Consider the following 27399-nt stretch of genomic DNA (forward strand, 5'->3'; position numbering starts at 1 on the left):
CGTACTTAAAACTATTGTGCGACTGTTACGGAATTCGAGATTTGTTTGTCTTGTATTTAACTTTGAAGGTAATTCCCCGAAAAAAAGTCATCATCATTATGACTTTCTGGAGTGACTCGAATAAAAATCCCAAGTATTTCCAGTACATGCCAATTGATCTGTGGCGGATAACTGCTAACTGGATAATATAATTTAAAAAAAAAAGAATAGAAAATTCATAAGGATTAAATTGATATTTATCATTTTATTTTGACCGTTTAAATTTTTACAACGAAATAGTCCGCCTATTTATTTATTTCCTTGTTGATGGCACTGTGCCCCTTCTTGCCAACTTTTTCAGGAAAAAGGGATAAAATACCATAGATTTTAGTAATTTAAAAGACAAGGAAATGTTATTCACTTTGATGGCAGTGTGAGATGGTAAAATGTTTCATGTTTTGTGGGGAAAGCGGAAATAAAATTTTTTTTTTAGAGTTCAACTTCAAGTGCATAAAAGGCGAGGGTGCACATAACATGACGTCAACAGGCGTGGCGACAGTGAACCTGCACGAACTTTGATCGCTGGTCCCATCAGCATGACGTCGGTTCCAGGTGAGACTGGTGCCTTTACAAATTAACAACATCAGTCAATGCCCTTGTGACGTGGACTAAGACGACATTTACCTCGGCAATTACACGCTGAGGAACCGAAGGGAGGGAACCAGCGAAGTGTTTAGGTTTACTTTCCCCCAAAATGGCGAGCAGTCGGTGAAAGAAATACACGGAACTTGGCCTAGATAAGTGTCGCGTAGGCAGTCATCACCGTTCACAGGAAGTGGAGTGACATTGTCCAAACAGCCTGGAAATCGATGCAATTTGTGACGATTTGGGGAATAATATGCTGACAACCTGTTGTTTTCAGACAACTTCGGGAATCAGCCACGGACCTGCTGCTGTGATTTTCACGCTGAGTGGGCAGACACGACCGGCCAGCGAAGCGCCCTGAAAACCGTAGGCCGTATCAATCTCACTTTTTGCCCTCAAAATTTCTTTGATATTTGGCCCACGCAGTTGTCATCGCAAAGGTATCGCATCTTTGATCCATGATCGTTGCAAGGACTACAAATAATCAACATGACTTAGCCTAAGTAAATGTATTTTTGTACTGACTTGATTTTGACATGTTTGACAACAAAATTGTTGATTTTTCCCTGCACACTAAATACTGGCTGTGCTAGATTATTATTTTTTTCCAATTGAAGATATAATTTTCTGAGTGACTTATAAAACTGTAATCTGAGGCCGTTAGTGGATGGCTTATGTTGCATGACTTGCCAGGATTTTCTGAATCCAATTACATGTAATTGGATGAATATTTTCATCAAATTGGAGACCGAGTGAGTGATTATCCAAATCTGAGGATATTACTAAGGCAGCAACATGTCAATAACGGCGTTGAAGAGATTTTTCCGCTTCTCCACGGCTGATAAGAAGAAGGATGACAAGTTCCAGAATATCATCCGAGACAGAGATCCAGAGTCGGAGTGGGAAGTGCTCTCGGAACTTGGAGACGGTGCTTTCGGGAAAGTGTACAAGGTGAATTTTCTTGACTTCATGTCTACAAATCATGCAAATTGCTGTCGTTTTGGTTTGAAAAAAAAAATGTACAAAATGTAAACATGATGCCACTTTGGTGTTTATGACATTTATAATGCATGTAATGGGAATTAGCGAATCTTTCTTATGGACAAAATCAGAAATGTTTCTTAACATTAATCCCAAATACATTTTTTTAAAACATATTTCCAATGACTGACCACCATTGAGGTTATACATGTAGGCCTACATGATTAGAAAAACCCTGTTAATCCAATCAAACATTCCACATGACTACATTTCATCATGAAGTACTCATGAAAACCATGTAGTTGAGAGTAATGTTGAGTTGAACATGAGTTGATATTTGCTTGAAGATGAAACAATAATATTTGTAATGCATTTTTTTTGTTAAACAACAGGCCAAGAACAGACATACAGGCATCTTTGCGGCTGCAAAAGTCATTGAGATTAAAGACCAGGAGGAACTGGATGATTTCCTTGTGGAGATTCAAATCTTGGGCGAATGCAAGCATCAATACATCGTAGGATTGTACGAGACGTACCTCTATGCAAACAAGTTGTGGGTAAGTTTCATGTTGAATTCTGTTAGAGTCAAACAGACTGGTGTCTTTGCCATTGGATTAGTAAGTAAGTCAAGTCTGTCATGAGCCAATGTGGCCCATGAGGCCGGCGTTTATCTCTGGTTTCAGTAGCATGAAACGACTGAGAATATTTCTGTTCCCCCTGGATGGGATGCTAGTCCATCGCAGGTTACTCCCCAGCTAATGCCGGTACCCATTTATACTCCTGGGTGGAGAGAGGCAAGTTGGGGTGAAGTGGCTTGCCCAAGGACACAACATATGACCAGCAGCTGGATTCGAACCCCTGACCCTCTGGTAAATCAAGGTAAGATTTTGCTGGTCTCGGAGGGCAAGCTGTGTGTCCTCTTGTTTCCATCTCACTGATTGACTGCCTGACTGCATCACTCATGAACCGGGCAGTGCTATTGTATAGGAATACCCTGAAATGCCAATAAGTGGGCTAAATCTGACTCATGAAAAGACTTCCAATTAATAGCCATTCTGATTCAAATAAATAGATTTTTATGCACTCTGGACCAGCTTTACTTGGCTTGACTTTGTTTTTGATTTAATAATTAATTTTTTTGGGGGGGGATGGGGGTGGAGAGGGTAATCAAAGGAAAATGTTTGCCGACAGTTTCCGACAAGTTCGACCCCATTTTCCTTTCCAGATGCTCCTAGAGTTCTGCGAGGGGGGTGCCCTCGATGACATCATGCTTGACCTGGAGAAAGGTCTGACTGAGGACCAGATCAAAGTTGTCTGTAAGCAGATGCTGGAAGCGTTGGACTACCTTCACAGCAAGAAGGTTATCCACAGAGATCTGAAGGCTGGGAACATACTGCTGACCATGACTGGAGATATCAGACTTGGTAAGTGCTTTAATTTCTGTCATTCATTTTTGGGTACCAAAACCCAAGATTGGCTTAAGCCTCAACAACAAGCAAGTAGCATTGTTGTTGTTGACCACCTGTTTGTCATAAGTTGAGTTGAAAATAAATCATAAGTCAAATCCATTCACAAGTAACAGGAGTTGAGCAATAACAAAGGAGATTCTTGATTAAGTTTAGATTTGTAGAGGAGTAGTTTTGTAAAGCATAGCTTAGTCCGTGGGGCACCGGTAGAGCAGATAAGTGGTCTCAGTTTCATGTCCTGCCGAAGTGAAATTTCCTGATGAAAAAAAATATACAAGCCCATGTTCTTCTTTGCTTTACAGCCGACTTTGGAGTTTCAGCCAGGAACACCAAGACTAAACAGAAGAGAGATTCCTTCATCGGGACGCCATACTGGATGGCTCCTGAGGTGGTGATCTGCGAGACGCTGAAAGACAACCCTTACGACTACAAGGCAGACATCTGGTCCCTGGGGATCACTCTGATAGAGCTGGCACAGCAGGAACCCCCATACCATGACCTGCACCCCATGAGGGTGCTCATTAAGATCCCTAAGGCTGAACCTCCGACCCTCCTGGCACCCTCACGATGGTAAGTGTAAAGTAGACCTTCCCTACCCCTGTCCCTTCCTTGGGAATCACGTTGATAGAGCTGGCACAGCAGGAACCCCCATACCATGACCTGCACCCCATGAGGGTGCTCATTAAGATCCCTAAGGCTGAACCTCCGACCCTCCTGGCACCCTCACGATGGTAAGTGTAAAGTAGACCTTCCCTACCCCTGTCCCTTCCTTGGGGATCACGTTGATAGAGCTGGCACGGCAGGAACCCCCATACCATGACCTGCATCCCATGAGGGTGCTCATTAAGATCCCTAAGGCTGAACCTCCTACCCTCCTGGCACCCTCACGATGGTAAGTGTAAAAGGTAGACCTCCCCTAAACCTGCCCCTACCTTGGGGATCACGTTGGTAGAGCTGGCACGGCAGGAACCCTCATACCATGACCTCCACCCCATGAGGGTGCTCATTAAGATCCCTAAGGCTGAACCTCCGACCCTCCTGGCACCCTCACGATGGTAAGTGTAAAGTAGACCTTCCCTACCCCTGTCCCTTCCTTGGGAATCACGTTGATAGAGCTGGCACGGCAGGAACCCCCATACCATGACCTGCACCCCATGAGGGTGCTCATTAAGATCCGTAAGGCTGAACCTCCAACCCTCCTGGCACCCTCACGATGGTAAGTGTGAGGTAGACCTCCCCTACCCCTGTCCCTTCCATGGGGATCATGTTGGTAGAGCTGGCACCCCAGAAACCCCCATGGCACGACAGGAACCCCTCATACCATGACCTGCACGAAGACCTAGGAACGTTAGTTAAAAATCCCCAAGACTGACCCACCAACCCTTCTTGATATTAAGCAAGTTTTGTTTGTTTGTTTTTTTGCCTTTGAGAAAGTTCCTGCCTGGACCAAAACGTTAGACCCGCTTATTTTGTTGATTTGTACATTTCAGGTCAACCCAGCCAGCAAGCAATTTGCAGCAGTTTTATTCATTTTCATGTTGCGTTTTTTTTAACAGGACCAAGAATTTCAGCAGTTTCATTAAACTCTGTCTGGATAAAAACCCAGAATCCAGACCAACTGCACCAGAGATGTCCAAGGTAATAACATGTATTAGTGTTGTATCGAGTCCATCACAAGTCCTTTCATAAGCCAATCACAAGTAACTGGATGAACAATGACGAAGGATGCTTTTGTAACAGTTTATTTGCATAGCTAGTGACTTGACTTGAGACCGAAAGACTTGTGATGGACATGTAATGGACTTGTGATGGACTTGTGACGGACTTGTGATGGACTTGTGGTGGACTTGTGATGGACTTGTGATGGACTTGTGATGGACTTGTGACGGACTTGTGACGGACTTGTGACGGACTTGTGACGGACTTGTGACGGACTTGTGATGGACTTGTGATGGACTTGTGATGGACTTGTGATGGACTTACAGGGACTTGAATAAAACTCTGACAATTATTTCAGTTCAACCCTAACTCCCTAGCATGATTTGCTAGGGACCATACCCATCCTGGTGAATTCCAACACCATATGGGAAACTGCACACGCATATTTCTGACTTTGATTCTGGAGTTGTGCCAACCCAATGTAAAAGACTGTCAGTTTAGGGGTACTGTACCCATCCTGACAGATTCCATCAAAACATGCCGTTTGGCTTTGATGGGTTGAGTTCTGTTAAGGTAATAATCCGAGTGTTAGTCAGATGTTGTAATTGTGATTTGGCAAAGATGACGATTACTTGACATACAGCTGGTGTCAAAATTCAGGTCCTATTTTTCAATTTCGGTGTTTTTTTGAAGAGTTTCTCTTGCATCTAGTTACAAATATGACATGATGACCATTATGACATGATGACCACTATAAAGATTGGTTGTACTGTCACTGGATTCCTGTTGTGATTTAAGAAAAAAAGAAGATGGAACAAGTTGGAGAATCTTTGTGAACCAATGTGAGCTCAGTTTGTGTCTGTATCTAACGCTGTCTCTGATTGGTCCAAAGCACCCCTGGTTGGCTGAAGTGCACGACAACAAGCCAGTGAGGGACCTCCTCTGTGAAGCCAAGGCTGAAGTGACTGAGGAGCTGTTGGAGTTGCCTGATGACCAGGTGCCGGTACGTTTCCAATCAAATACATAGAAACAAAATAAGGGGGAAAACAAGCTACAAAACGGTTGTGAAACAATGAAGTTTCTATAAGATATAATGATTTTAGAGTATTTTTGTGTTTCAGTTATTGATTGAGACACGAGACAAAAACAGTTTTTTGTGCCTCTGCCCAGACACTTTAAAATGCCATTTTTGCAAATGAGTTGTCACTTTTTCCCTTTGATACCCCTTACCATAGGTTATATAGAAGCCTGTACACATTTTATTTTTCCATTAACCCTACATTTGTAACTCTCTAGGCCTTTTTGCTAGGATGTAGCCTCAATCCTGCAAAATCATCCAATTGGCCTCATGGAAAAATAGCATAGCCTCAATTCTGAAAATTCCTCCATTATTTCTTGAATATGGTCTGTGGAGGGGTGACCACTGCCTGAATCCTGCAAAATCCTGCGGCAGTGACTGTCAATATGTTGAGGCTTGGCCAGTGACATTCTGGAGCAGTACGGAGGATGTCGAGCATAATCCAGGCCTATATTTATGCATGGCTAAACAAAAGCAACACAAGGTCCGGCCCAAGACCTTGACAAAGTGCATCCTACAAAATCAGTAACGCACTTTTGCCATGTAACTTCAATCCTCCAAATTCCTCCACTTTGACAAAGAGGATTTTGAAGGATTCAAGGTGGTTAGGGTTAAAAAAAAAAAAGGAAAAGAATTGTACTTGGAAGTCTCAAAATGATTCATTGGTACGTAACTCACAAATTATTCTGTTTTTGTTCTGTAAAGTCTGATCGTCGTTCTTCCATCGGCGCTGACAGTACAGACAGCGCTGACATTCTGGCCTCGTTAGGCACGCCCAGCACACCCACCACCCCCTCCACCCCAGTCCAGCAACCGATCAGCCCACCCATCGGAAGTCAGGTGTGTAGGTCTGCTTGTCCTGCAGTTGACGTGGTCCGAGTTTGAACCCTGGTCTTGTGTACTGTTTTTAACCATAAAAGAGCAATACTGATGCCAAAGTAGCCCCATTTTGGAAAATGTGCCTCATCTGTCAAAGGTGCCTTACCAAGTTGATAATGTCAGTGAAATCAGTATGACTTTTTTTTTTCAATTGAGCTCGACTCAAAACCCAAAGTTAGGGATGATTAAAATTTGGTAATGAGTTCAGAAACTGTTAATTGCCCCCAAAACTCTGAAATTCTTTGCACAAAAAAATTAATAATTTAAAGGTATTCCAAAATTTCCATTTTCATTAGCTTATGCCATGAAAGGGCATGCTTGATTCAATTACAAAACAATCCTGCTTCTCTGGTCAAGCATTTAATGAGGCTTAATTTTTGTATTGTTTTTCCTCATCAGAACGGTGCAAACGGTCCACATATGAACCGGAAGATCAGCACGGTCTCCGAAGATGGGATAGAGCACGTGGTACGTGACACAGTAAATAATGACCTAGGGGATGGGGAACCAGACATTGAAGGCGGGGAACCCGATAGTGGGGAGGGGTTAGCAGTCCTAGGGGGCGGGAAACTTATATCAGACACTGCAGAGGACGAGTTAGAAACTAACAAAATCACTGACGTGCTGAGAGATGATGATGTAGAGGGCGTTGAACTCGTAAAGGAAAATAAAGATGAACCACTGCCTAATAGTCTAGGTATTCCTTTTGAAAATGACGCGGAGAAAATTGAAGAACCAACTCAACTAGATGGAGAAGTTCCGGATAAGGCTCCGGAAACTAATGAAGGGGAAGAATTGGGCATATTTGAAGGGGGTTTAGAGGGTGGGGTGGTGGTGGAATCGTCCGAGAAAGTCAAAAAGGAAGGAAGCGAGGATGAGATGCCGATCGAAAATGAAGATGTGTCTGGAGAACCAGCAGAGACACCCGAGATCGTCACGAAAACGGTCTCTGAGATGGTCAATGATCTGGTTTCTAAGATTGTCACCAATGCTACCTCTGAGTTCAAGGTGGAAGAGCCATCAAATCAAGAGGAGGATGAGCAGATTGTCACTGAAGCCATCTCGGAGGTTAACACCGACGAACCCGAGGACCACGATAACGAAGTCTTTCACAAGGATGAGGCCCCACCCAAGGAGGAAATCCTGGAGGAAGACCTCGTTGATCGCCCGATGCATAAACCTCTCAACAAACCCAAACTAGAAGGTTTGAAAGATGAGTTGGACAGCCTGAATAATGGCGGGCTCTTCAAGACTCCCGGCGGCATCAACAAGGGCAGCATCGCCAGTCGGGGATCCTCAGATGCAGGCAGCGAAGCCACCATCGACTTGGACAGAAGCATATCCAGCATCTCCAACAAAGAGGTTAGACAGATCTTTTGCACCTTACGCATCCATGCTTGACATCTTTTAAAAAAAAGTCACGTCATTGGGCCATCGCACGTCTTCCATACGTAATACACTGTTCTTTTGCTTCATAACGTTTCCATCTGTCTGCATGCAGTGCAAGTATTACTTTATCTTTTTTGTTCATTAAATTTTTTTTTTTGATGAATTTCTGTGATGAATTTGTTGTTACAATGATGGATTTCTCAATGTTGTTTTGGTTTTTAAGTTCCTTTTTTTTTTTGCCGTGCTGTTTTTATTTTGATTTGGTGAGAATGTTGTGTTGAATTGCCCCAAACTGCATCAAATTGAAGGAAGGATATATAAATATTCTTGTGAAAAATTGCGTTTGTTTAAAAGTGATTATTAACATTTATGACATGAAAAGATAAAAGAAAGCTGCCGGCAGAATTCACGTGCATTGGAGACTGAATAAACAAGACATTTTTAAGAGTTTTTGTTGACAAATATTTTGGAGTTTCCTTTGACAAGCTATACATAGAGAAAAGACATGTTGACGGCATGTGAATAAGTCAGTGGTCAAGTACATGTCTGTCTCATGTCATAAGGCATAACATATTTATCACTTGCTTTTTAGTAAACATTTGTTTCATTTCTATAAAATTGAAGTTGAACTTCTTTTTAATTTCATTAACAGTGCACCCTTGTGTTTAGATACGTAGTTGCAAAATACACATATGAGATTAGTTGACTGTTGATTTAGTTGTGCTTCGTTGGTTTCAGCTTTCACTTTCAGTTTAGATATGTTGTAAGCATATATGCTTTTGCTTGGACAATGAACAATGCTTGCGCCGGAGTAATTCTACTGCCGTGTTTCTGCACTATGTGTTTTCAGTAGAAAGATCAGTTGGCTTGCTGCGCTCCAATTGTAGCCATTCCTTGAGGGCCAGTTTAGTGCCTTCATGTATCTCGCTCGTTGACTAACTGTCATGTGTGTGTTGGGCAGTGCTATTGTATAGGATTACCCCATAATGCCAACGAATAAATCCAGCCTATAGACTTTATTCACCAGTCGGCCATGTTCAGTTGAAAGCGCGGTAAAGTCTTCATTTTTGGAACTTGCGAGTAGAAATGAAAGCCGTGAAATAGGAGCTCGTTACAAATTAATACCAGTCTGCTCTGTTGAATAATTTAAAATTTGTGATTTAATTTAACATACCCTAATGTTTAAGCCACATTCCAATGAGGCTTGAAACGCACTCCAATCGTAAAATAGTCTGGCACCATCCCATTCAACAGTTTACAATTTATAGAATAGATTCAGGGAACACTATCAAGATGGCTTCCTTGTGAATAAGGTCTATTGTGTAGACCGGATGCATTAAAGACTTCAGTGACTAGCCATTCCGAATCAGTTGAATAGAATTTGGTGTGCTATGCGACCGGCTTCTAGGCCTTGCTAGTCTTGTTATCACCGTGCGTTGTGAGTGTGAACTGTTTGGCCAGCACACCATCAGTAGAGACATTCCGACCTCTCAGTAAACTTCACCTAGTGATTGCATTTGTTTGCTTTTAGTTCCAACATCTGCACTGTCAGCCATACAAGTACATGTACAATACGGGTAGCGTATTATTCTCATGAACTGCACTGTATGCTGTGTCCGTACAGGTTCCATTGTGGACATAGCTACATACTGTACATGTACATGTAAATCTTGTTTGCACAAAGTTTTTTTTTTTTTTCCTATCAAAGCCATCTGTCATGTTCTTCACTTATCTGATGATTGAAGCTGCTGTAAAGCGTAAAAACAAATGTGTATTTACGGACATGTACCTGGATTTTTTAGGCCAAATTGCTGACCTCAAACTTTTTATAGCCACATTTGGCAAAAAAATTGAAATGGTGTAAATTTTGAAAATAAAGAAAGGTCTTTCGTATGCAACACACAAATTTGATGGACAGACCCAACAATTTTTTAAAAATAAACTTATATTCCTACGTGTACCTACCTACGTACCTACCTGGATAATTTTAGGGTGTTACTTTAAACACACAGGTTTTTTCCTCGGCCTAATTATACTGTAGATGTACAAATAAATACTTCTGTTTCTAGACTTCTACCGTTTTGCTGTCGGTATATAAAGAAAATATTAAGATATGTTAATAAAATAACATACAAACATGAAATTTGTCAGTATGATAAAAAGGGATTTTAGTTTTAATTTGTTTTTTCTCATTTGCAATGCTTTGTAAAACTGTATAGATTTGTTTTCTTTATGTGGATTTAAGTTTCAAAGGAATACTAATTATGCACGAATTCACAAGGACATTTTTGAAGTTAATTTGATTAATTTGATTGAATTGGACTGTGTCCAGTTGATTTACAATTTTCCTTTTTTCCCACTTCTGTTCTTTTTATTTAATAATTGAACTTTGATTTAGTTAACAAACAAAACTGTTGGTTGAAGGATTATTTGAGTTTCTTGGGACTAACATCTTAATCCCTTCTTGTAACAAACTTTGAATTTCGGAGCTCTTCAAATTTTTTTTGTAATTATATACAAAAAGTTGCATAAGGAACTATGTAACTTGATATTGAATGTAGATTTGGTAAATCTCATATCGCGGAAGGGACGGAAAAACAAGAATTTGAGAAGTATTGCAACACTATATGTACTGTACGCTTGGGTCAAAAATGACTAATATCGGTGTCATTTGCAGTTTAAACTCCAAATGAAAAGGGGAAATACATATTTGTGGCCAAGGCAGGATGATTGATTCCATTGCTTAGGTCAGCTTTGACCACACTTTTACTTCTAAAATTAACTGCCTTAATCATATCCTGAAAAAAACGGGGTCGTTTGGTTTGCGTCTTTCATTGACGTGATTGGCAAGATTCGGAAGTATAGTTTTATGTAAACACCGGTACACATGGCATTCATTCCATTCATTGCACAACATTTCATTTATGTCATTATTCAATCAAAATGTGAGTACATGTAAGTTCAGCACATCACCTACTTGTAGATGTACGATGTACAAGGCTAAGCTTTAATTTGGTCAACTTCAGTTGTAGGTTTTTAGCTTCAAAGTTGTACTCTCAAAAACTCCCATTTGACAAAGATAGCATTCGAACCATAGACCTTTCACATGATAGTTCAGACTCCATGGTAACAGAGGGGGTATTTCAACCACAGCACCTTATCTCAAAATAGAGATCTTGAAAATTTGGTAGCATAATGATAAACTTGGCACTGAAAACAGGGTGGTCCCGAAAAAAGTTTATACTTTTTCGAAGTCAGATTTCTCAAAATTGAAGAGACATTTGAAATTGTTTTAAGATATTCCTGAACTACCGTACAAGATCTTGGCCGTATATGGTGAAAATGGCATTGGAAATAAAGCTCAAAGTAAGAAATAGCGGCCATTTACAGAAAAATAGTCAAAAACTAGTTGGTTCTCATCTATGGCAGTCATGTAGACCAGATTACAATTATTGCAGTTATTTGTGTGTGCAGTGCTATTGTGTTGACCATCTGACCATATCTCATAGTCTTGCGTGTGGATGAATTGGTTTTTGACCATCTTTCTTTAAACCATCGCCATTTCTTAATTAAGGCTTTATTTTCAGCGCCGTTTTCACCATATACCACAAAGATGCTGTAGTTTAGGAATATCCTGACACAATTTTCACGTCTCCCCAATTCCAAGAAATCTGCGTCTAAAAAGGTGTAACGTTTTTTTGGACCATCCTGTAGAGGATCACTCGTCATGTTGTAGTTTGAGAAAACAAAACACTATATGTATAAACCCAGCAGAAGGAAATTTAAAAGAACACCACATTAAAACGTACATGGCGTTTTCATCGGGAAATCCCTAACAAGAGCCAAATGACAGTTTAATGTTCAGCAATACGTAAGACAAAAAGAAGAATGATAACCAACTGATGTTAAGGCTTTAGCACCTTATACATTTCGTAGTGCTGGGGCAGTTTTGCGTGTTACCGGAGCTAAAATTGGGTTTATTTGTTGCAAACTCAATACTTATCTGAATGTGATCTAACTTTAAAAAAAAAAAATTATTCTCAACATTTATATTCTTTTCGTAACTATACTCAGCAGGAGAAGCCCAACTATAAGACCCTGAAGAAGACCCGTAAGTTTGTCTTGGACGGCAAGGTGGTCACGTTGACAACGTCTAAGGTGGTGAGGGAAGGGTCTGAAGACAAATCCAAGCAGCAACATGAAAACAGGTGGGTGGGCAGAGAATTAATTAATGAAAATTAATTAATTAATTAATGCATCTCGAGGGGGGAGGAGGCCCATCCCCCCACGACCCCCCCAAAATAAAAAAATAACAAACAGAGAAATGGAGATGCCAGACAATCTTTGCTATTTGATTCAAATTTAATAGTAAATTTAACAGTAAAAAGTACCTTGACACCTAAAATGCAGCGGTGACGTAATACAGTGCAAAAATTCTAGATGCCCCCCCCCCCCACCCGTTTGAATTTTCACTGCAGACCCTGTCCAACAAATATTGGCTTACCCACTCCCTAGCTTGGTGGTGGAGTGGTTAATACAACTGCACTAGTAAGCAGGAGGTTGTAGGTTCGATTCCCACCCAAAGGAAACTTGTCAATGTTTGTCTCCCCAAGCCTGCGAGCAGCACCGAGTATACACTGCTTAACTTTTTTAATTGGCAAAACACCATTTTTACATTTCTGTCAGATCAGATTCTGTCATTTGCAAGCCTTTTTTTACCCCCCCCCTTTCTTGTTGCTCGAGTAGGAAGGCAGAGATGAGGCAGCTGAAGCTCCTTCACAAGGGAGAGACCAAGGAGAGTAACGACTTGGCAAGTCGCATCTTACAGCAATCGGAAATCCTCAAGACCAAGCACAAGAGTGAATTACAGGTCAGTGAACCAGTCGCATTTCAAGTTTAAAAGTGTAAAGTTCAAGTTTGAAGATTATTGCATTCTCTTCTTGTGCAAGAGCAAGATATATGTAACCATAAGTCTCCTGACGATGGGCAGAGCACACTGTCCAAAACGTTGAGTTTTCCTTGGTTCTGTTTAGAACTTCACAAACTCACTGAAGAGATTTGTTTCATGGTTCAACTATTGTCAAATGTTGAAAATTTTCTTAGACATTTTCCACAGCTAGAAGACCTGTCACCACGAAATGAGCTTAAATTTTGCAGTACAGTGGGGCTAAGCCAAAATTTGAAGGGGTGGTACATTTTTTGTTTTTCAGGTAAAACTCAATCTGTAAGTCCTGTTTTGTGTTTCTGCAGTTTTTTTGTTCTGTCAAACATGTTTAAAACCGATTTTATCATGTCTGTTATAAATTGACTGTTCATTTACTGTAACACAACTTCAGGATATTTCAATGTCAGTTTCTCACAAATCAGTTTTAAAAAACTTCAAGTAAGCTGGTGGTTTATATTTCCGTTACTGAACTCAGTACCCCTTAATGTTGTATACCATTGCAAAGCTCTTGTTCTGCAGAATCCAGATATATAAATATCTCAATTCTCAAAAATTGAGTAGCAATAGACACAATGGAAGTCTACTCATCAGGGGGGAGGGCCAGGCTCCCTTTAGTTTTGGTGTGCCCCCCTATTTTGTACCGTGGGCCCCCCTAAGGCCCAGAGCAATGGGGCTGCTACTCATACCTATCCCTGTGCAACGAAGCAGGTACCTCGGAGGTGGCAGTGTTTTCAACAACTTTCAAGACCATACGTGAAATGTTTCGCGCGTATATGTATATCGCAAAGTACTTACAACTAATTTTAGCCTGAATGTACACAAAACCATAGCATCTTCACATAAGCGTCATGCGTCGTCAGCAATGCATTCAAATTTGTCTCCAAGTGGTCTCCCCCAACTCTCCCTTTCTTACCGTTGAGGGGGTACTTGTGCACAGAGTTCAACGCCCAGATCTTAAGATTTGTCAAACATCAACTTTCCCCCTCCCTAAGGCTCTGACCAAGAAGTACGACGGCGAAGTGGAGATGCTGAACCGGCAGCAGAAACACGAGGTGGAGAAACTCGAGATGGCGCAATCCAACGAAGCCAAGTCTTTTGTCCGGACGCAGAAGCTGAAACAAGAGAAGGAACTGAGAAGCTTCCGAGAGAAACAGAAACGAGAGATGAAGGAGATGAAGTCCGTGAGAGCGAGCTCCAAGGAAGACCTGAAACGCAAGAAAGAGGAGTTTGATGTAAGAAAGATTTCTTTATTGGCCCAAACTCCATACATTAATTAATTTGCATTGATCCAAAAACTAACCCACTGGATTAGTATCCAAAAGCTCACTTAGATTAAAGATCGTACTTAAATTATTATTAGGTTCGGCAACAGCAGGAGGAGCATAAGTTTATGTCGGAGCAGTCTTCTCTACTGGAGAGTCAGACTACCGAGCTGGCCGAGCAGCATCGCAACAAAGTAGCCCTGCTGGAGAGGAAATTCCTCAACGATAAACACCAGAAACTCAGAGGTGAGACAAACTAAATGCCGCGTTTGTTTCGGTACGGATCCCAATCTGGATCCTCGGAACCAGTACCGGGCGTTAACAAACAAAACTGCATCTTGGGTACGTTTTTGTGGTCATAACCAAGAGTTGTTTCTTGTCAGTGAATTTCTTTGGGAGTATTAAATGGACGATAAGTTTGCACGATTATGCAATACTCAAATCCCCAGAACAATCAACTAAAGAGGAACAATTGAACCAGTTCTTGGTTAACGTTGGACATCATTTCATCAGTCGCAATTTTGAATATTAGGCTGATCCCTGAGATCCGTGATACAGATCAGGATCCGAGCAAAACAGACAGGCCTAAATTGTAAAATTTGTTGTGCGTACTTCAGGCCATAAGCATGCGAACCGTAACGATATGCGGTGTGTCTCGTCCACTGAAAGTGGTCAAAATCTGCCCTCTCTGTCCTGTCAAAAACAAATTATTTTCAGCCCACAACCCTAAGCAAACCTACTCCCTAAGAACACAAAAAAAGCTCCATTCAGAGGTGGTTTTCTTTGTGTTGACGATCTTTGACGTTTTCACTCCACAGCGAGAGAATCGGCTATCTGGGAACTCGAGGAGCGACATCTTAAGGAGATGCATCAAGCCACCAAGAACCAGATGAAGGACATGTTCTTCCTACAGAGACATCACCTTGTCGTCAGACAAGAAAAGGTCAGTCAAAGGTCATACTCGCACGGTTGTGGCAACCCAAAAATATTTAATCGTTTTCGCTACAAAATTTTGTTTTGTAAATTCTCTGACGTTATTGTTGCTTATACCTGTTTCAGTCAGAGTGATGTTTCGTAGTTGTTTCAAGCCAAATAGTATTACGAGCAACTCGGGTTGACTGAAGTAGATTGTGGTTTCAACAGTAGAACTTTATGTATTAATTTTCCATTGACTTTTAAGTCATTTTGAATGACTTTACAGTTGATCAGTGAAAAAAGTTCTTAAGACTCATTTTTTATATACACCTTTTCTATTAACAGGAAGTGCAAATCTTGAAGACAAGCCAAGAGAAAGAAGAGGAAGATATAAAACAGCGGCATAGCCAGGACAAACGGCGGTATCCACGGTCGCTACGGAACGACATGAGGACGCGGGCTAACATGTTCCGCAAGAGTATCCCCATCAAGAATCCTCACTGCACGGCCGAAGAGGAACGAGAGCTGATGAAAGGGGTGAGCAGCATCGTTTGTTGGTTGTTGATAGTCTGTGATTGTCTGTGGTTGTCAGTCTGTGTCAGTTGTGACGTCTTGTTAAGTGAGTAGTTTAACTTGTGATCTTTTGTCCTTTTTCAACCAATCCTGAGAAATAATTGTCTCCCTTCCTCTTTTTTTACATTTCTTTTATCCTGTCGATGTTGGCACAGAGAATTTTGTTTTGTTTTATTTTGTTTGTGTAATTATTATTTGATGTTTAATTTTTTTTTTTTTGAAAACTTTTTTTGAAAATGCCAAGTCTGAAATAGTTTTTGTTACATCCAATGAAAAGCTGCTTGTTTCTTTTTTCCAGTTTTTCTTTCTAAAACATCAATTTGGAAATCATTTAGGGAAGACATTTATGTAATGTTCTCATGCAATTAATCTTTTTTTTGGAAATCTGTGATATTAAAATGACAAATCAGTTTATCATCTTTCGACATTTAAAATATTGACAGTACAAACTTAACTAGCAAAACCAGTTTAGAAAAAAAATGCCAGTTTTCATTGAACGGTTCCGTATCTTATGAACAGTTCCAAGAGTCTGAGAATAAGCGTTACAAGGCGGACATTGAGAGACAGGAACGCAAGCAACGGCGCCAGTTCGAGAGCACCCGCCAAAATCATTATGCCGCTATGCAAGAGTTGCACACCATTCATGTAAGTTACTCTCGGGCGACCCTCCAAATATAAGACCGTTGTTTTTGATCAAGATAGTATTTGAAGGAGTGTTGTACGAGGTTGGTGAAACATTTCCGTAACCGTAACGATCCCCATCCAGCCACACTCCAACACAAAGGTTTGGTGGAGTTTAACTGTTTACGGTTTATAATGGTGTTGGAATTTGCAAGGGTGAAGAGGATTTCTAGTAAATCACCCTTTGGGGTTAGGGTTAATAATAAATCATGTAAACATGCCCTTTTTGACAATTTCTCCCTGCTCAAGCGCAGTCCGTACTTGTGGCTTTTTTTTTACGAAACCCAAAAATGTTAGCATGTAGTTGTATAGCACTTCCTTTCTGTTGAAAACCTGCAAATATTTTGCTCTTGTTGATTTTTTTATCCTTCCGTTCTCCCGTTCGACATGTCCTGTATGATATACTGTGAAATGAAGGAAAATCAAGCATGTTTTTTTTTCCGGCCATATATTGCACTGATTTCACCTGTTTCGATTGACAAAGTTAATTGTGTTTTTGGGTGGGTTTAGAATGAGAAACGGAAACAACTGATGGAGCAGGAAACCTCCAAACTGAAGACAAAGGAAGAGGAACACGTCAAAGAGATGAAACTGTGGAAGGATAACCTCAAACCACGTAAAAAGGTAAAAACCTAATCTCAGCCTCAAACACATCTCTCTCTTAAGACTGGTTTATACTCGGTGCAAAAGCAAACTTGAACACGAATCTGTGATGGCATGGTAAGTGTTGGCGCTGCAAATTTGCAAAAAGTGAACACTTTCCAACTGTGGCATATTTCGCAAGAAATGTTTTGTGACCTTCAAATTCAGGAAAACACAACTTTTCAGGAAGCACTCATCGGCGTGTGGCTCTAAATTTGGAGGAAGTCCAGTATTTGAGTCGCATTCGTGGGGCCAGTCCTGATGTATCTCCGGCACGGTAGCCAAGTCCGTCTTCGAGTCCCCAAATACACTGAAATATAAGGGTTTTTAGCATTGAAAGCTTAGCATTTTAAACTGATGAGCGCTGGAGATACATTGTTGGTATTTGTTTCTGATTTTATAATGAAAAAGACAAATCGAAAAAATAAATGGAATTTTCCTTTTTGCTGACACAGGACCTTGAAGAAAACTTCAAACGTGAACAGATGGACCAAGAGCGCTTCTATGCCAAGGGAAATGTGGCTAGTAATCCAGAGTCTGGTGCCCCGATGAGGGACGCTAGAAACAATGCAAAGTAAGCCAGGGTACCAGATATGTAAATAGGGCGTCTGGTACCCAGACTGCGGGTTATTAGTGATATTAATGCAAGGAATCGGGCACCCGACTTTTGTAGTGTTTAGTCTGGTGCCTGGGTTACAGGTATAATGAAACCATGTACAGAAAAGGAGGGCTCCTGACCGTCGTTAAGTCTTGTGTTTCATCCAACACTTGTGTCCAGAATACTGGAATTGTGTAAAAGTTTGGTAGCCCAACAAACATTGAGATGTGTATTAAGTCGGGTCTGGTGCCTAGAACACACGTTAAAGAAACACTTGCAACTAGACGTGACTGTATATAATCATGTCGTTAAAGTTGGTTATGAATTATGGTGCTTCTTACGTGAAAGTTCAACCGAGGTTTGTGTATGTTCAGAAGTTAAGCAAAAGGGGCCATTTTGTTGCCTTTCACAGTTTCAGACGATAAAGTCTGATTCAAAAGTTTTTATGGGTAAAAGTGTAACCGTTTGTTACTGCATTGTGCCAATGATTCCTTACATTTCCACACGGGACTTTTTGTATGGTATCCAATATTCTAGTCGTGTATGTGTTGGTGTATAATGCATGTCTTCCCCTCCCCCCCCCCCCCAACCCTACCAAATCAGCCCAATTTCCTCAAAATTCTTAAAACAGTTTTTTGTGTGAAGGTATTTATTTGTTTATTGTAGTAGTTTGAGGGAGGGAAGGTTTTACTTTTACTTTGTGTACACAAAGACACATCCATCCATTCCACAAGTTCTTACGGTAATCTTTACCCCACCCTCAGCCCAGCCGCAACCCTGTTCCCCCACCCCTGCCCCACCCCACCCCACCCCACCCCACCCTCCACTTCCTCACCTCATGTGAAAGATGAAAAAAAGTGTTGATGGTATGTGCATATTGTCTGGTAATAATCATAACTACTGCAAGAAATTTGTCTTAAAAATCTGAAGTGCCCTTTATATCGCCTGTACAGCAATACGCTAGGCATGGATGAAGTAACGAAATGTTTGTCGTATGCGTTTAGTGCCGGCTTTTTATTGTGAAAATTGGCGTGAATCTGTGTGAAAGTTTTGCAAGCACAAAAAAAGGTGAAAATGCGATTTGAATAGAGGTTTCTAAGTATAACTCAATACCTCAGATGTTATAACTGTAAAATTGTAGCTGAATGTCGAAGCGGTAATTCTTAATCTGTTGCCCTTTTTAATTTCTCGTTGTGGGAGTGGGCATTTTCTTCTTTTTTTCTTATCCCTTATCCCTTTTCATTACATCATCTGCATTTCTCTTTTTCTTCTTCGCAAATCAATACCCATTTCTAAATTTCTGCCAATTTGAATCACCGTTCTGTCCGACCACACATTTACTTCACTTTATCACAACCCCTAAAATGTATATTTATGATGTAACTGATTTCATATGATAAAAAAAAACACACTCAGAGTGTCAAATTATTATTAACAAATGTAACCAAGTTTATTTACACGTACCATTTTTATTAGCTCATGAAAAGCTATTTATTTATAATGGCTTGTTAAGACAAAATAATTATGAGCCTAGTAATAGAGGATTACTCAGCCAATAGGTGATAGTTATTGAGATAGATACATTTATTAGTACGAATACATGAACTCAGTGCTGTATAATATTTGGAGTAACATTTGAAGAGCAAAGCTGAGGTCTAACCCTTCTAGTCTTCTGCACTTCACGACCCTTCAAGTTTTGCAAATCTACTTTTTTCCCATGAGTTAGCACCCACACTTCAAATTCCTTTGAGGTAATCTTCTGTGGAGTATGGCTAACACTTGAAATCCCTGCACAATTTTTTGGCGTGGTTAAGCTTAGGGCAAGCAGGCAGATTCAGTCACACTTCAGTGACGCTCTATGTGACACATAAACACTTCATATCCCTTCGCCTGAAAGTGACGTGCCGGGTTTTAAAGAATTTTACAAATTGCTCTGAATATTTGAATATTGACTCCCGGCTAGGGGGGTTAAGGTTCAAGTCCTGAGCCCAATTTTATCGAACTTAGAATTATGCTAAGCACAGTAATATTTGCTTAGTAAAAAAATCAGGATACCAAGAAACATGAACTTTGCACCTAAATCTGCTTAGAGTTATTCTCTGCCTAGCGTGCTTCATGACATAGGCCCATGTGTCAAAGTGTCCGGTTGTCTTTTTAGCCATTAATAAAAGCATTCATGCTTTATTTAAGTGATGTGAGTACAAACTGAAAACACAGTGTTGGTTTTCGTCTTTGGAACGGTCTGTTGTTGGTACATTTTGTGACTCATCAGTGTGTGACATGGAAGCCAAAGAAGTGTATCCTTTAGTTGTAACCTTTCACCTTTGACCTTGCCCTGACACGACCAATCCTGTCCAACCATCTTTAGACTCCTTTGTTCCCAATCCGGCCAGAAGTGCACTTATACTTATTGTAGCATGAAATTTCTTTGTGAAAGCTTTTTGTAAATGCGCAAAGTTTGCACAGAAAAGAAGAGTGGGCGTTGCTACATGTATTTATAAATGACCTACTATTGTTGACATTAGGATTGGCCCAATGGGAGTAGTATATGGCACATAAATATTGCATTCTCCTTTGGTTTAGCCTTAATATAGCCATTTCGGTGTACATGTAAATATATAAAAGCAAAAAAAAAAATAAAAAAAAAATATATGTTACCAGTGCACAAAGTTATATGCTTTAAAGGGGCATTATGGCCTGAAATCCCTGAAAATTTCATGTTTTGGATTGTTTACTTGTACTATTTAAAAGGTCTAATTGAAAAGAAATTTACCTAATGTCTTACCGTTCTCGAGAAAAGACAGAAAAAAACCTGGTTGTTTACATCGTACACGACAGAGTACGCATACGTATTTCCTGTCGTTTTCATTCAATGTACTATACACGTTGTGTGTGTCACATAATTACACACAGCACCAATGCACAAAATGTTGTTTCTTACACGTCTGTAGAAGGCGACTACTATGCTGCTGAAATCAGACTAGCACTGGAACAGCTCGATTTTTCGGACAAAATTGTGACCCCAAAAATTTGTTCTCGCATGGTTCTCGCAAGAATAACACAAAAACGCCCTGTTTTTAAAGGATGGTTGTGTGTACGTTTATATTCCACTTTTAAATGCTCTTTCCATTCAATATCAGTTTGAAATGCGTTTACTTGCCGAATTGTGCATATCCCAGGCCGTAGTGTCCCTTTAAGTTTCAGCAGTTTTAGGGCATTGCCATTGAGCCACATATACTCTTTTTAAAGGCTGTTGTTCATGCCAACCGCAACATCTATAAAAGCTGAATAAATCCCTAAAGTTGTTGACGAAAAACAGCCCATTGCAAGGTGTGTGTCAAGCGATAGGATTTAGTTTTCAGTGGGAAAAAAAATGTTTCTCACAAGACAAAAAAGCAGGCCTTTTTATACAGGCTCGATCAGATTTCAGCAATTTTGATAATTTTCTAAAAATATCAGAATAAAAAAAATCAAGCAAACACAATACATTTGTAGCAAAACATTAGTGTACATCATTTCCAATTTAAAGTTCTTATGGAACAATACTTATCATAGCATACATGTGTATTTAAACTTTTATGAAAAGTGTAGCACAAATAATAGTTCAAGATATGCTATATTCAAAAGTGACCCCATATATTTAATGCAGAGAAGTCTTGGTGTATAATCCAAACTTAACCCACGAAATAATTAATTTATGGACCTATAATGGGCATATTGTTGTGTGTGAGAAAGAAAAAAAAACAAAATGGGAAGATAATATGTAAAGAATTATTCTCGGCTATATTTTTGTGATATCATTTGCATATTGCATAAATTTGCGTACCGCTTAAATGTGATATGGTTGTTGCTATTTTATATTTTATAAGCAAACTGCCTTCAACGATGCCTAAAATGAGCTTTGAATAAAACCAAGAATCTTTCAGAGTGGGGTTTGTGGTTAGTCGGAGGGATTTTTGCCCGTTTTGGGATTTTTTTGGTAATTTGGTAAAAGAGAGGGATAAAGTTTGTAATGTTAGGTACACGTACCTTGATGTTCATTGTATTCTATCAACAAAAATGTATTATTGATGTGGATATTGGAGATATGTCTAGCCTTTTGGTGAACACAGCGAACCAATCAGAGAACTTGTAGCTGACAGTAATGAACTTGCGTCAGCTCTTGCAGTCGTGGATCTGGTCTTGTTTCAAGGCGTTGCTCATGTTGCTCCTTAGTAAAAGACCTCATGTTCGGCAGTGCATGTACATTTGGAATACAAGCGACGCCTTGAAACAAGATCACAATAAGTTTAGGCATCAGTGATACAATATATTTACAAAATATTCCATTATGAGGCTGTAGCTATGTTTAAGAGTAAATATGCTGTCTTCACTTTCGGTCAGTTCGCTATCAATTTTGGAAAACAATTAGCAAAATTCCTAAGATTTTATTTCGTTTTAATCTAGTGAAACAGAAGCCTTCTTTGTATTATGTTCAAACATATCCTCATCAAGCCTACTTATGCCAATCATCTCAGTAGGCAAAATGGGTTTTGTAAGCACTGTATTTGTGCATGTATAGTATATATAGAGAAGTAGCATACAAAATTATTATAAAAAAAAAGATTAATTTTAATCAGAACATTATTTTGCCCGTTTTCTCAATACGGGCGATTCCCAATAGTGCGCCTCCAAGAGTTTGCAACGCGTTGGCCAATCACAATGCGCGAAATCAGTCGACCTTTTCCAAACGCGCATTGGGTCGACAGATTTTGCGCATTGTGATTGGCCAACGCGTTGTAAACTCTTGGAGGCGCACTATTGGGAATCGCCCGTATTTATTGGGTGTAAAATACAGGCAGATCAGTGTTGACATCATAAGACTAGCTTGCCTAGCTAGACAATAAATGAGTAATAATTTTACCCAGGTTCCTGTTGTTTTTACGAATTAAAAAGAAAATGTTAAGCAGAAAAAAAATTGTAGTTTTTGTTGCCTTTATAATTTTGGTTCCATCGAATGAGATATATTTGAGGAATTCTGAGATTTAGTTCCTTATTTTTGTGAAATGATAATAATTGTCTTAGAAGTAAGATTTGATAAAGGTCACAGAAAAAACAACGTGTGCGAGTACTTTCTTTTATTATTGAGTTTTTCCCTTGTGGTTTGTTGCATTAATTTTTCTCCATTTAATATTATTCGTCAATATTTTCTTGTAGGTCTGAGAAAATATCAGCCCCAGGCTCTACAGGTGTGCTTATTTCACAGGATTTGTGGTTAAGGATCAGGAGGGGCGTATTATCCACGTTTTGGGTGTTTTTGGCATCGAAACTTCCTTTCCATTGGCGACCGATTCCATTCATCTCCATGACAACGCGGAGAACGGGCGAAACGATGTGCTTTTTGCCGCACTTTCGGCAGCGCGGGTTGTTTGCTTAAGTTTTTGACATCGCCGCATACTCAGATGCAGAATGACGATGTTGACAAACGGAACTGAATGAGATATTGTTCTGTTAGAGCAAACATTTGTTCAGCAATTTCTCTTCAAAACGAAGTTGTTTTGTAACTTGATAGTCACGCAGAAATTGGAGCGCGAACGCTTGTGAAATACAAACACGATTTTTGGGCACGTAGGGCATGTAACATTTTAAGCATTGTCTGATCGTTATCGACATTTTGTGCCCGTCGACATATATTTATCACGCCCCAATTCACTACAGTAATAGAACTGTCCAACAGGAACTAGGACTAGCGAATGACGGAATTTCATTCGCATTTGGCATTTACTCACGGTTCAACGTTAGACTTCAATTCATTGTCGGCACATTATAACACGGTCGACTACGCCTGAAATTGACAATGCTAGAATGTGCGCAGCCATTGGTAGACGTGCAAGTTCGTTCGTGCGCGTCCGTTGTTTACTTGGTGGTGAAATAATTATTATCAACTTTCCACATATATTGAAACATTCACACGCCTACGCAAGTAAACATTTAGAGCCAGTGTATTATTGCATGTCGACTGGGAAAGCGAACCAAAACCTTCCCAGGAACTACAAGCTTGTAAAGCATTAGAAGGAATTCGAACCAACGACACAGTGATTTTTGAGTGCAGACGTCTCAGTCACGTAATCGCCGAACACGTGACTTTAAACAAGAAGAACCATGCATCAAATGGACATAGTTTCTGACTTCGTGGACCACATCATTCTTTCAAATATGGGTAAAGTATTCCATGTTTTTTTTTAAAGATTTTCTTTTACAAGGCAGGCAGTTGAGTTAGGTAAAGAACTACCAGCTAAATATAGAATTATCAAACTATTGTTGGATGTGGTATGTATTCTGGTATTGGTTCTACTTCAGTAGTTTCGTATGTTATCATTTTTTTGGTAACTTATTTATCAAACTTTTCATTTTGTGTTTTCGTTCATATTGTGCATATCTAGCCACGCCCATGTCACATAACCATGTAATATTTTAAGTTGTCTATTCATACTAAATTACTTAGAATTCAGCACTTCACACGTAAATAAGAAGGGACAATGCTAGCTCTTTAAACAAAATGACAAAAACTCTGTCGGTAGTGGACGCTTTGCGTCCGAAATCGCCAACACTGAAAAGAGCATCAATGCCGTCAATAGAGGGCGTGTTCCACATGGTAAAAGAATGAGTGAAACTGTACGGATGAATGGAAACCTCTTGTATCGATTTCAAGAACTTTAAATAATGTAGCAACTTTGCATCTGAAGGGGCTTGAAAACAGCAAAATATAACTGTACATCACACCGTCATGTACCCCAGGGCAAATGGGTCAAGTAAGTGGCGGATTTCGATCGTTTTGTGTTAATCCGGGGATCAGCTAAGTTGAAAGGAGAAAGTGTCACTCGATGCGCCGTGAGTGTGGGGCAGAGGAGGTGGACTTGTTCCCGAGGTGTGAAGTTCTGTCAGTCACCGGTCCGTAGGCGGTTAAAGACCGGGTGGTTGAATTGGTTAGACCACTGAGAACCGGAGGAAACCTTCGTGGGCAGAGGACATTCTTGGTTTTCAGCACTGAAATTCCTAGTTTCTTCATTGATTCTTCAGTCATGTCAGTATTGTTTTATCTTCAAATAAAGAGTATTGAGAGTCCAAAATTTTAGGACTAATTTTTGATCAGCCGTTGATAAGTTAGACCTGTGTTGAAACAAAGAAGAACTTTTAACGTCGGGCTGATGTTGTGATGAGTAATGTTCACATCTTTAGCCCAGAGGAAGGTCAGAAAGATTCTTCAGTTTGGAAGTGAAAATGTGAAACATCTTCATGTGTTCTTGAAGTACACTTCTGTTCTAATTTGGGCAGTTTTACAGCTTCAGCAAGCTTCGACTGTTAATTGATGCATTGATGAGCAATGAGCAGTAAAAGCAACAACACGTTTTTGTTGTCACGTGAAATCTGTAAACTGTACAAACTTTCCTCTGGATACAACAATCTGTGTTCATACAACCCGTTCCCTTGGGAGATCAGATCTATTCAGAGACTTGTGCGATAGTTTCCAACGGGTAAAGAATTCGGAAACCTGCCCTCAAGCCCAGCAGGTAGCAACAGCTCAATTGAAAGCTGATTTTCAATGCTCTCCCCGAGTACAATAACCGTGGTACTGCATCGCGTTAACCCCCGACAAAGGTGCATCCAGTTTCATCAGTTAGGGTAATTAAGTTCCGATGTGTAGACCTGTCAATCAGAGGAGACATCACTGTGCACTTTGCCTCTGAAGCGTTGAGAAAGTTGTAATGAGTTTTTTTTTTCAGTTGTATTTTCAACAACAAAGTCAGCAGAGCATACTGCCACTGGAGTGTTAGGAGTTTTACTGTGTTTCGGTGGACTGGTTAAAGTAGAGGTTTTGGTGATCTAGATGTCTGGGTTTAATTGTACGTGACTGATTTTTATTTGGTCAAAGGGCGCTGGTGCCATGAAAATGACGCCAGGGTTTTACAACCATTTTGGAATCTACTACCTTGCGCCTACTGTGCTGTAAATTTGCTGGACAACTGTGCAAAACCCACATCTCCATGTACAGCAGGGGTGTGACTACGGACTAAGTCAACAGAACGCCTTTTACAGCATCAGCCCAAATCAAATAGTGTGATTGCCAGCACTGGAATCAAGTAGCTACTACAGCCTGGGAATGAAGCATTGTTTGAACGAAAGAGGTTTACAATAGCCCTGTGTTTACTTAGACGTAATGAGCCTACAAAGTGAATTGTTTGCCGAGAAACCTTAGCCAGCAAGACACTCAGTAACTCAAGCTACACTGTAACCAGATACACACAGGCATAAATAAGGCTTTAAAGTACACGCCAGCATTTAAGCTAGTGCTCCAAGTGTGCTTATATGAATCTAAAAATGGTCTACTGTACTCGGACAAAAACGATATGATTTTGATCGGGATTAATTCAGTGCTTCAGTTGCCGGAGATGACGTCTGCAGGTTTCCAATGGTTCCATCATGGAAATGACCGTGGGTTTCTCCTTGTCCCAGCCAGCTCAGCGTCGGTGGAATTTCACGCTTCATTTGCCGGAGTTTGTACAAAAGGATATTCACCCTCTGGAGTTAAGTCACTGCAGGCCAGAATAATTGGAGTGTTTTGAAAGTAGCCAGTGGTGGGTTTGTAATTTGGAAGTTTGATTGGTAATTCTGCGACTGGGAAAAGGTGTTAGGTCTAGTTGTGATAAACAGCATGTGAGTGAAAGTTGTTGAGTATGATGTCGTCGCTTCGCCAAATTGTCTTCAAATATACTGGGAATTTCACATCAGCGGTTGGAAAATTGAAGTCCGCAATTGGAATAGGACAGCCAGAGAATATATTGAAGTTTCATGATTCTGTAGCGGTAATGTAACAACTAACATCACAACACATTACTGCAACTTGTCGACATTGATGTTACTGCACTAGTTTTTTCAAGATTGACAAGCACTGTACTTCAGATGTGATGGTCTGGACTTAGTCCACGGAATTTTCAAATCTGTTGCAAGTGGCAAGCTTTGTGTCTGTGGCTGATTGGACTTCAGTCGTGATAACTAATTTGCAAAATTTGAATCAGACATGACAACCGCGATCTGTCGTAGAGACAGGACCACCCAAGAATCAGACAAGTATGTAACAGCCACAGCTGAGAACAAGTTCTTGGAATGAGTAAACTATTAGCGATGGAAAAATGACGTAGTGAATTATCCATACTTCCGACGAAAACTGCGCAAAGAAATCCTCATCGAGATGAGCTATCTCTTTGAGCCGCTACCCACACTCCAAGAAGACGAAGAGTTGGTATCACTGACAGACATCTTGGATCTTCGTCATGGATGTCTCAGGGAGGCAGAGATGTGGGCAGTGTGTAAGGAGTGCGTCCTGTCGTTGGATGGGTTCCGGAGGGCTTCGGTGGACCAGTTTAGTAAGCTGTGTCTGTGTGCGGACACGCTGGCGTTTGACGGTGGAGGCTGTGTATGCTTCATTGATACAGGTAACGATGATGTGTTTTTATTCACTGTTTTTCAAGTAAAACTCTGAAAAGAAAAAAAAAGAAGCTACATTCATGTATTAGGAACTTTCCCAATGCATGAATGTGGTTTTTTTCTTTGCACTATAAACTGCCCTTATGTGGATAAGGCCCCCCCAAAAAAGTCTCCGGTTTCTGGTATGTGCGCGCGTCGCCGTAGCCATGCGCGTCGGCAAAAAGAAAAAGTTTTTTTTTTCA

General features: G+C 40.3%; 2 protein-coding genes across 6 annotated transcripts in view; both read left to right on the forward strand.

The window, feature by feature from the left end:
- Positions 1-688: 688 nt before the first annotated feature.
- Positions 689-19202, forward strand: LOC119720024 (serine/threonine-protein kinase 10-A-like). Of its 5 annotated transcripts, none has more exons than XM_038189522.1 (17): positions 689-1575; positions 1998-2162; positions 2831-3029; positions 3374-3641; positions 4628-4709; positions 5623-5733; positions 6514-6648; positions 7087-8049; positions 12151-12284; positions 12823-12946; positions 14014-14253; positions 14382-14529; positions 15102-15226; positions 15544-15735; positions 16291-16416; positions 16963-17076; positions 17550-19202. In XM_038189522.1, exons 1-17 carry the CDS (start codon positions 1420-1422, stop codon positions 17670-17672), a joined length of 3405 nt encoding a protein of 1134 aa, XP_038045450.1. In that variant the 5' UTR covers positions 689-1419; the 3' UTR covers positions 17673-19202. The 5 variants fall into 5 exon arrangements, with proteins under 5 accessions (XP_038045450.1, XP_038045451.1, XP_038045452.1 ...); XM_038189523.1 differs by having other exon boundaries at positions 12154-12284; XM_038189524.1 differs by having other exon boundaries at positions 5623-5727.
- Positions 19203-24335: 5133 nt separating this feature from the next.
- The window catches only part of LOC119720079, a 34366-nt gene continuing 31302 nt past the window's right edge, over positions 24336-27399 (forward strand). The window contains exon 1 of the mRNA XM_038189602.1: positions 24336-27165. Within this exon, the coding sequence (XP_038045530.1) occupies positions 26922-27165 (244 nt within the window). The 5' untranslated portion in view covers positions 24336-26921. The remainder of the gene's footprint in view (positions 27166-27399) is intronic.

This window comes from Patiria miniata, unplaced genomic scaffold (genome assembly GCF_015706575.1).
Source record: "Patiria miniata isolate m_02_andy unplaced genomic scaffold, ASM1570657v1 HiC_scaffold_9, whole genome shotgun sequence".
Classification (NCBI taxonomy): Eukaryota; Metazoa; Echinodermata; class Asteroidea; order Valvatida; family Asterinidae; genus Patiria; species Patiria miniata.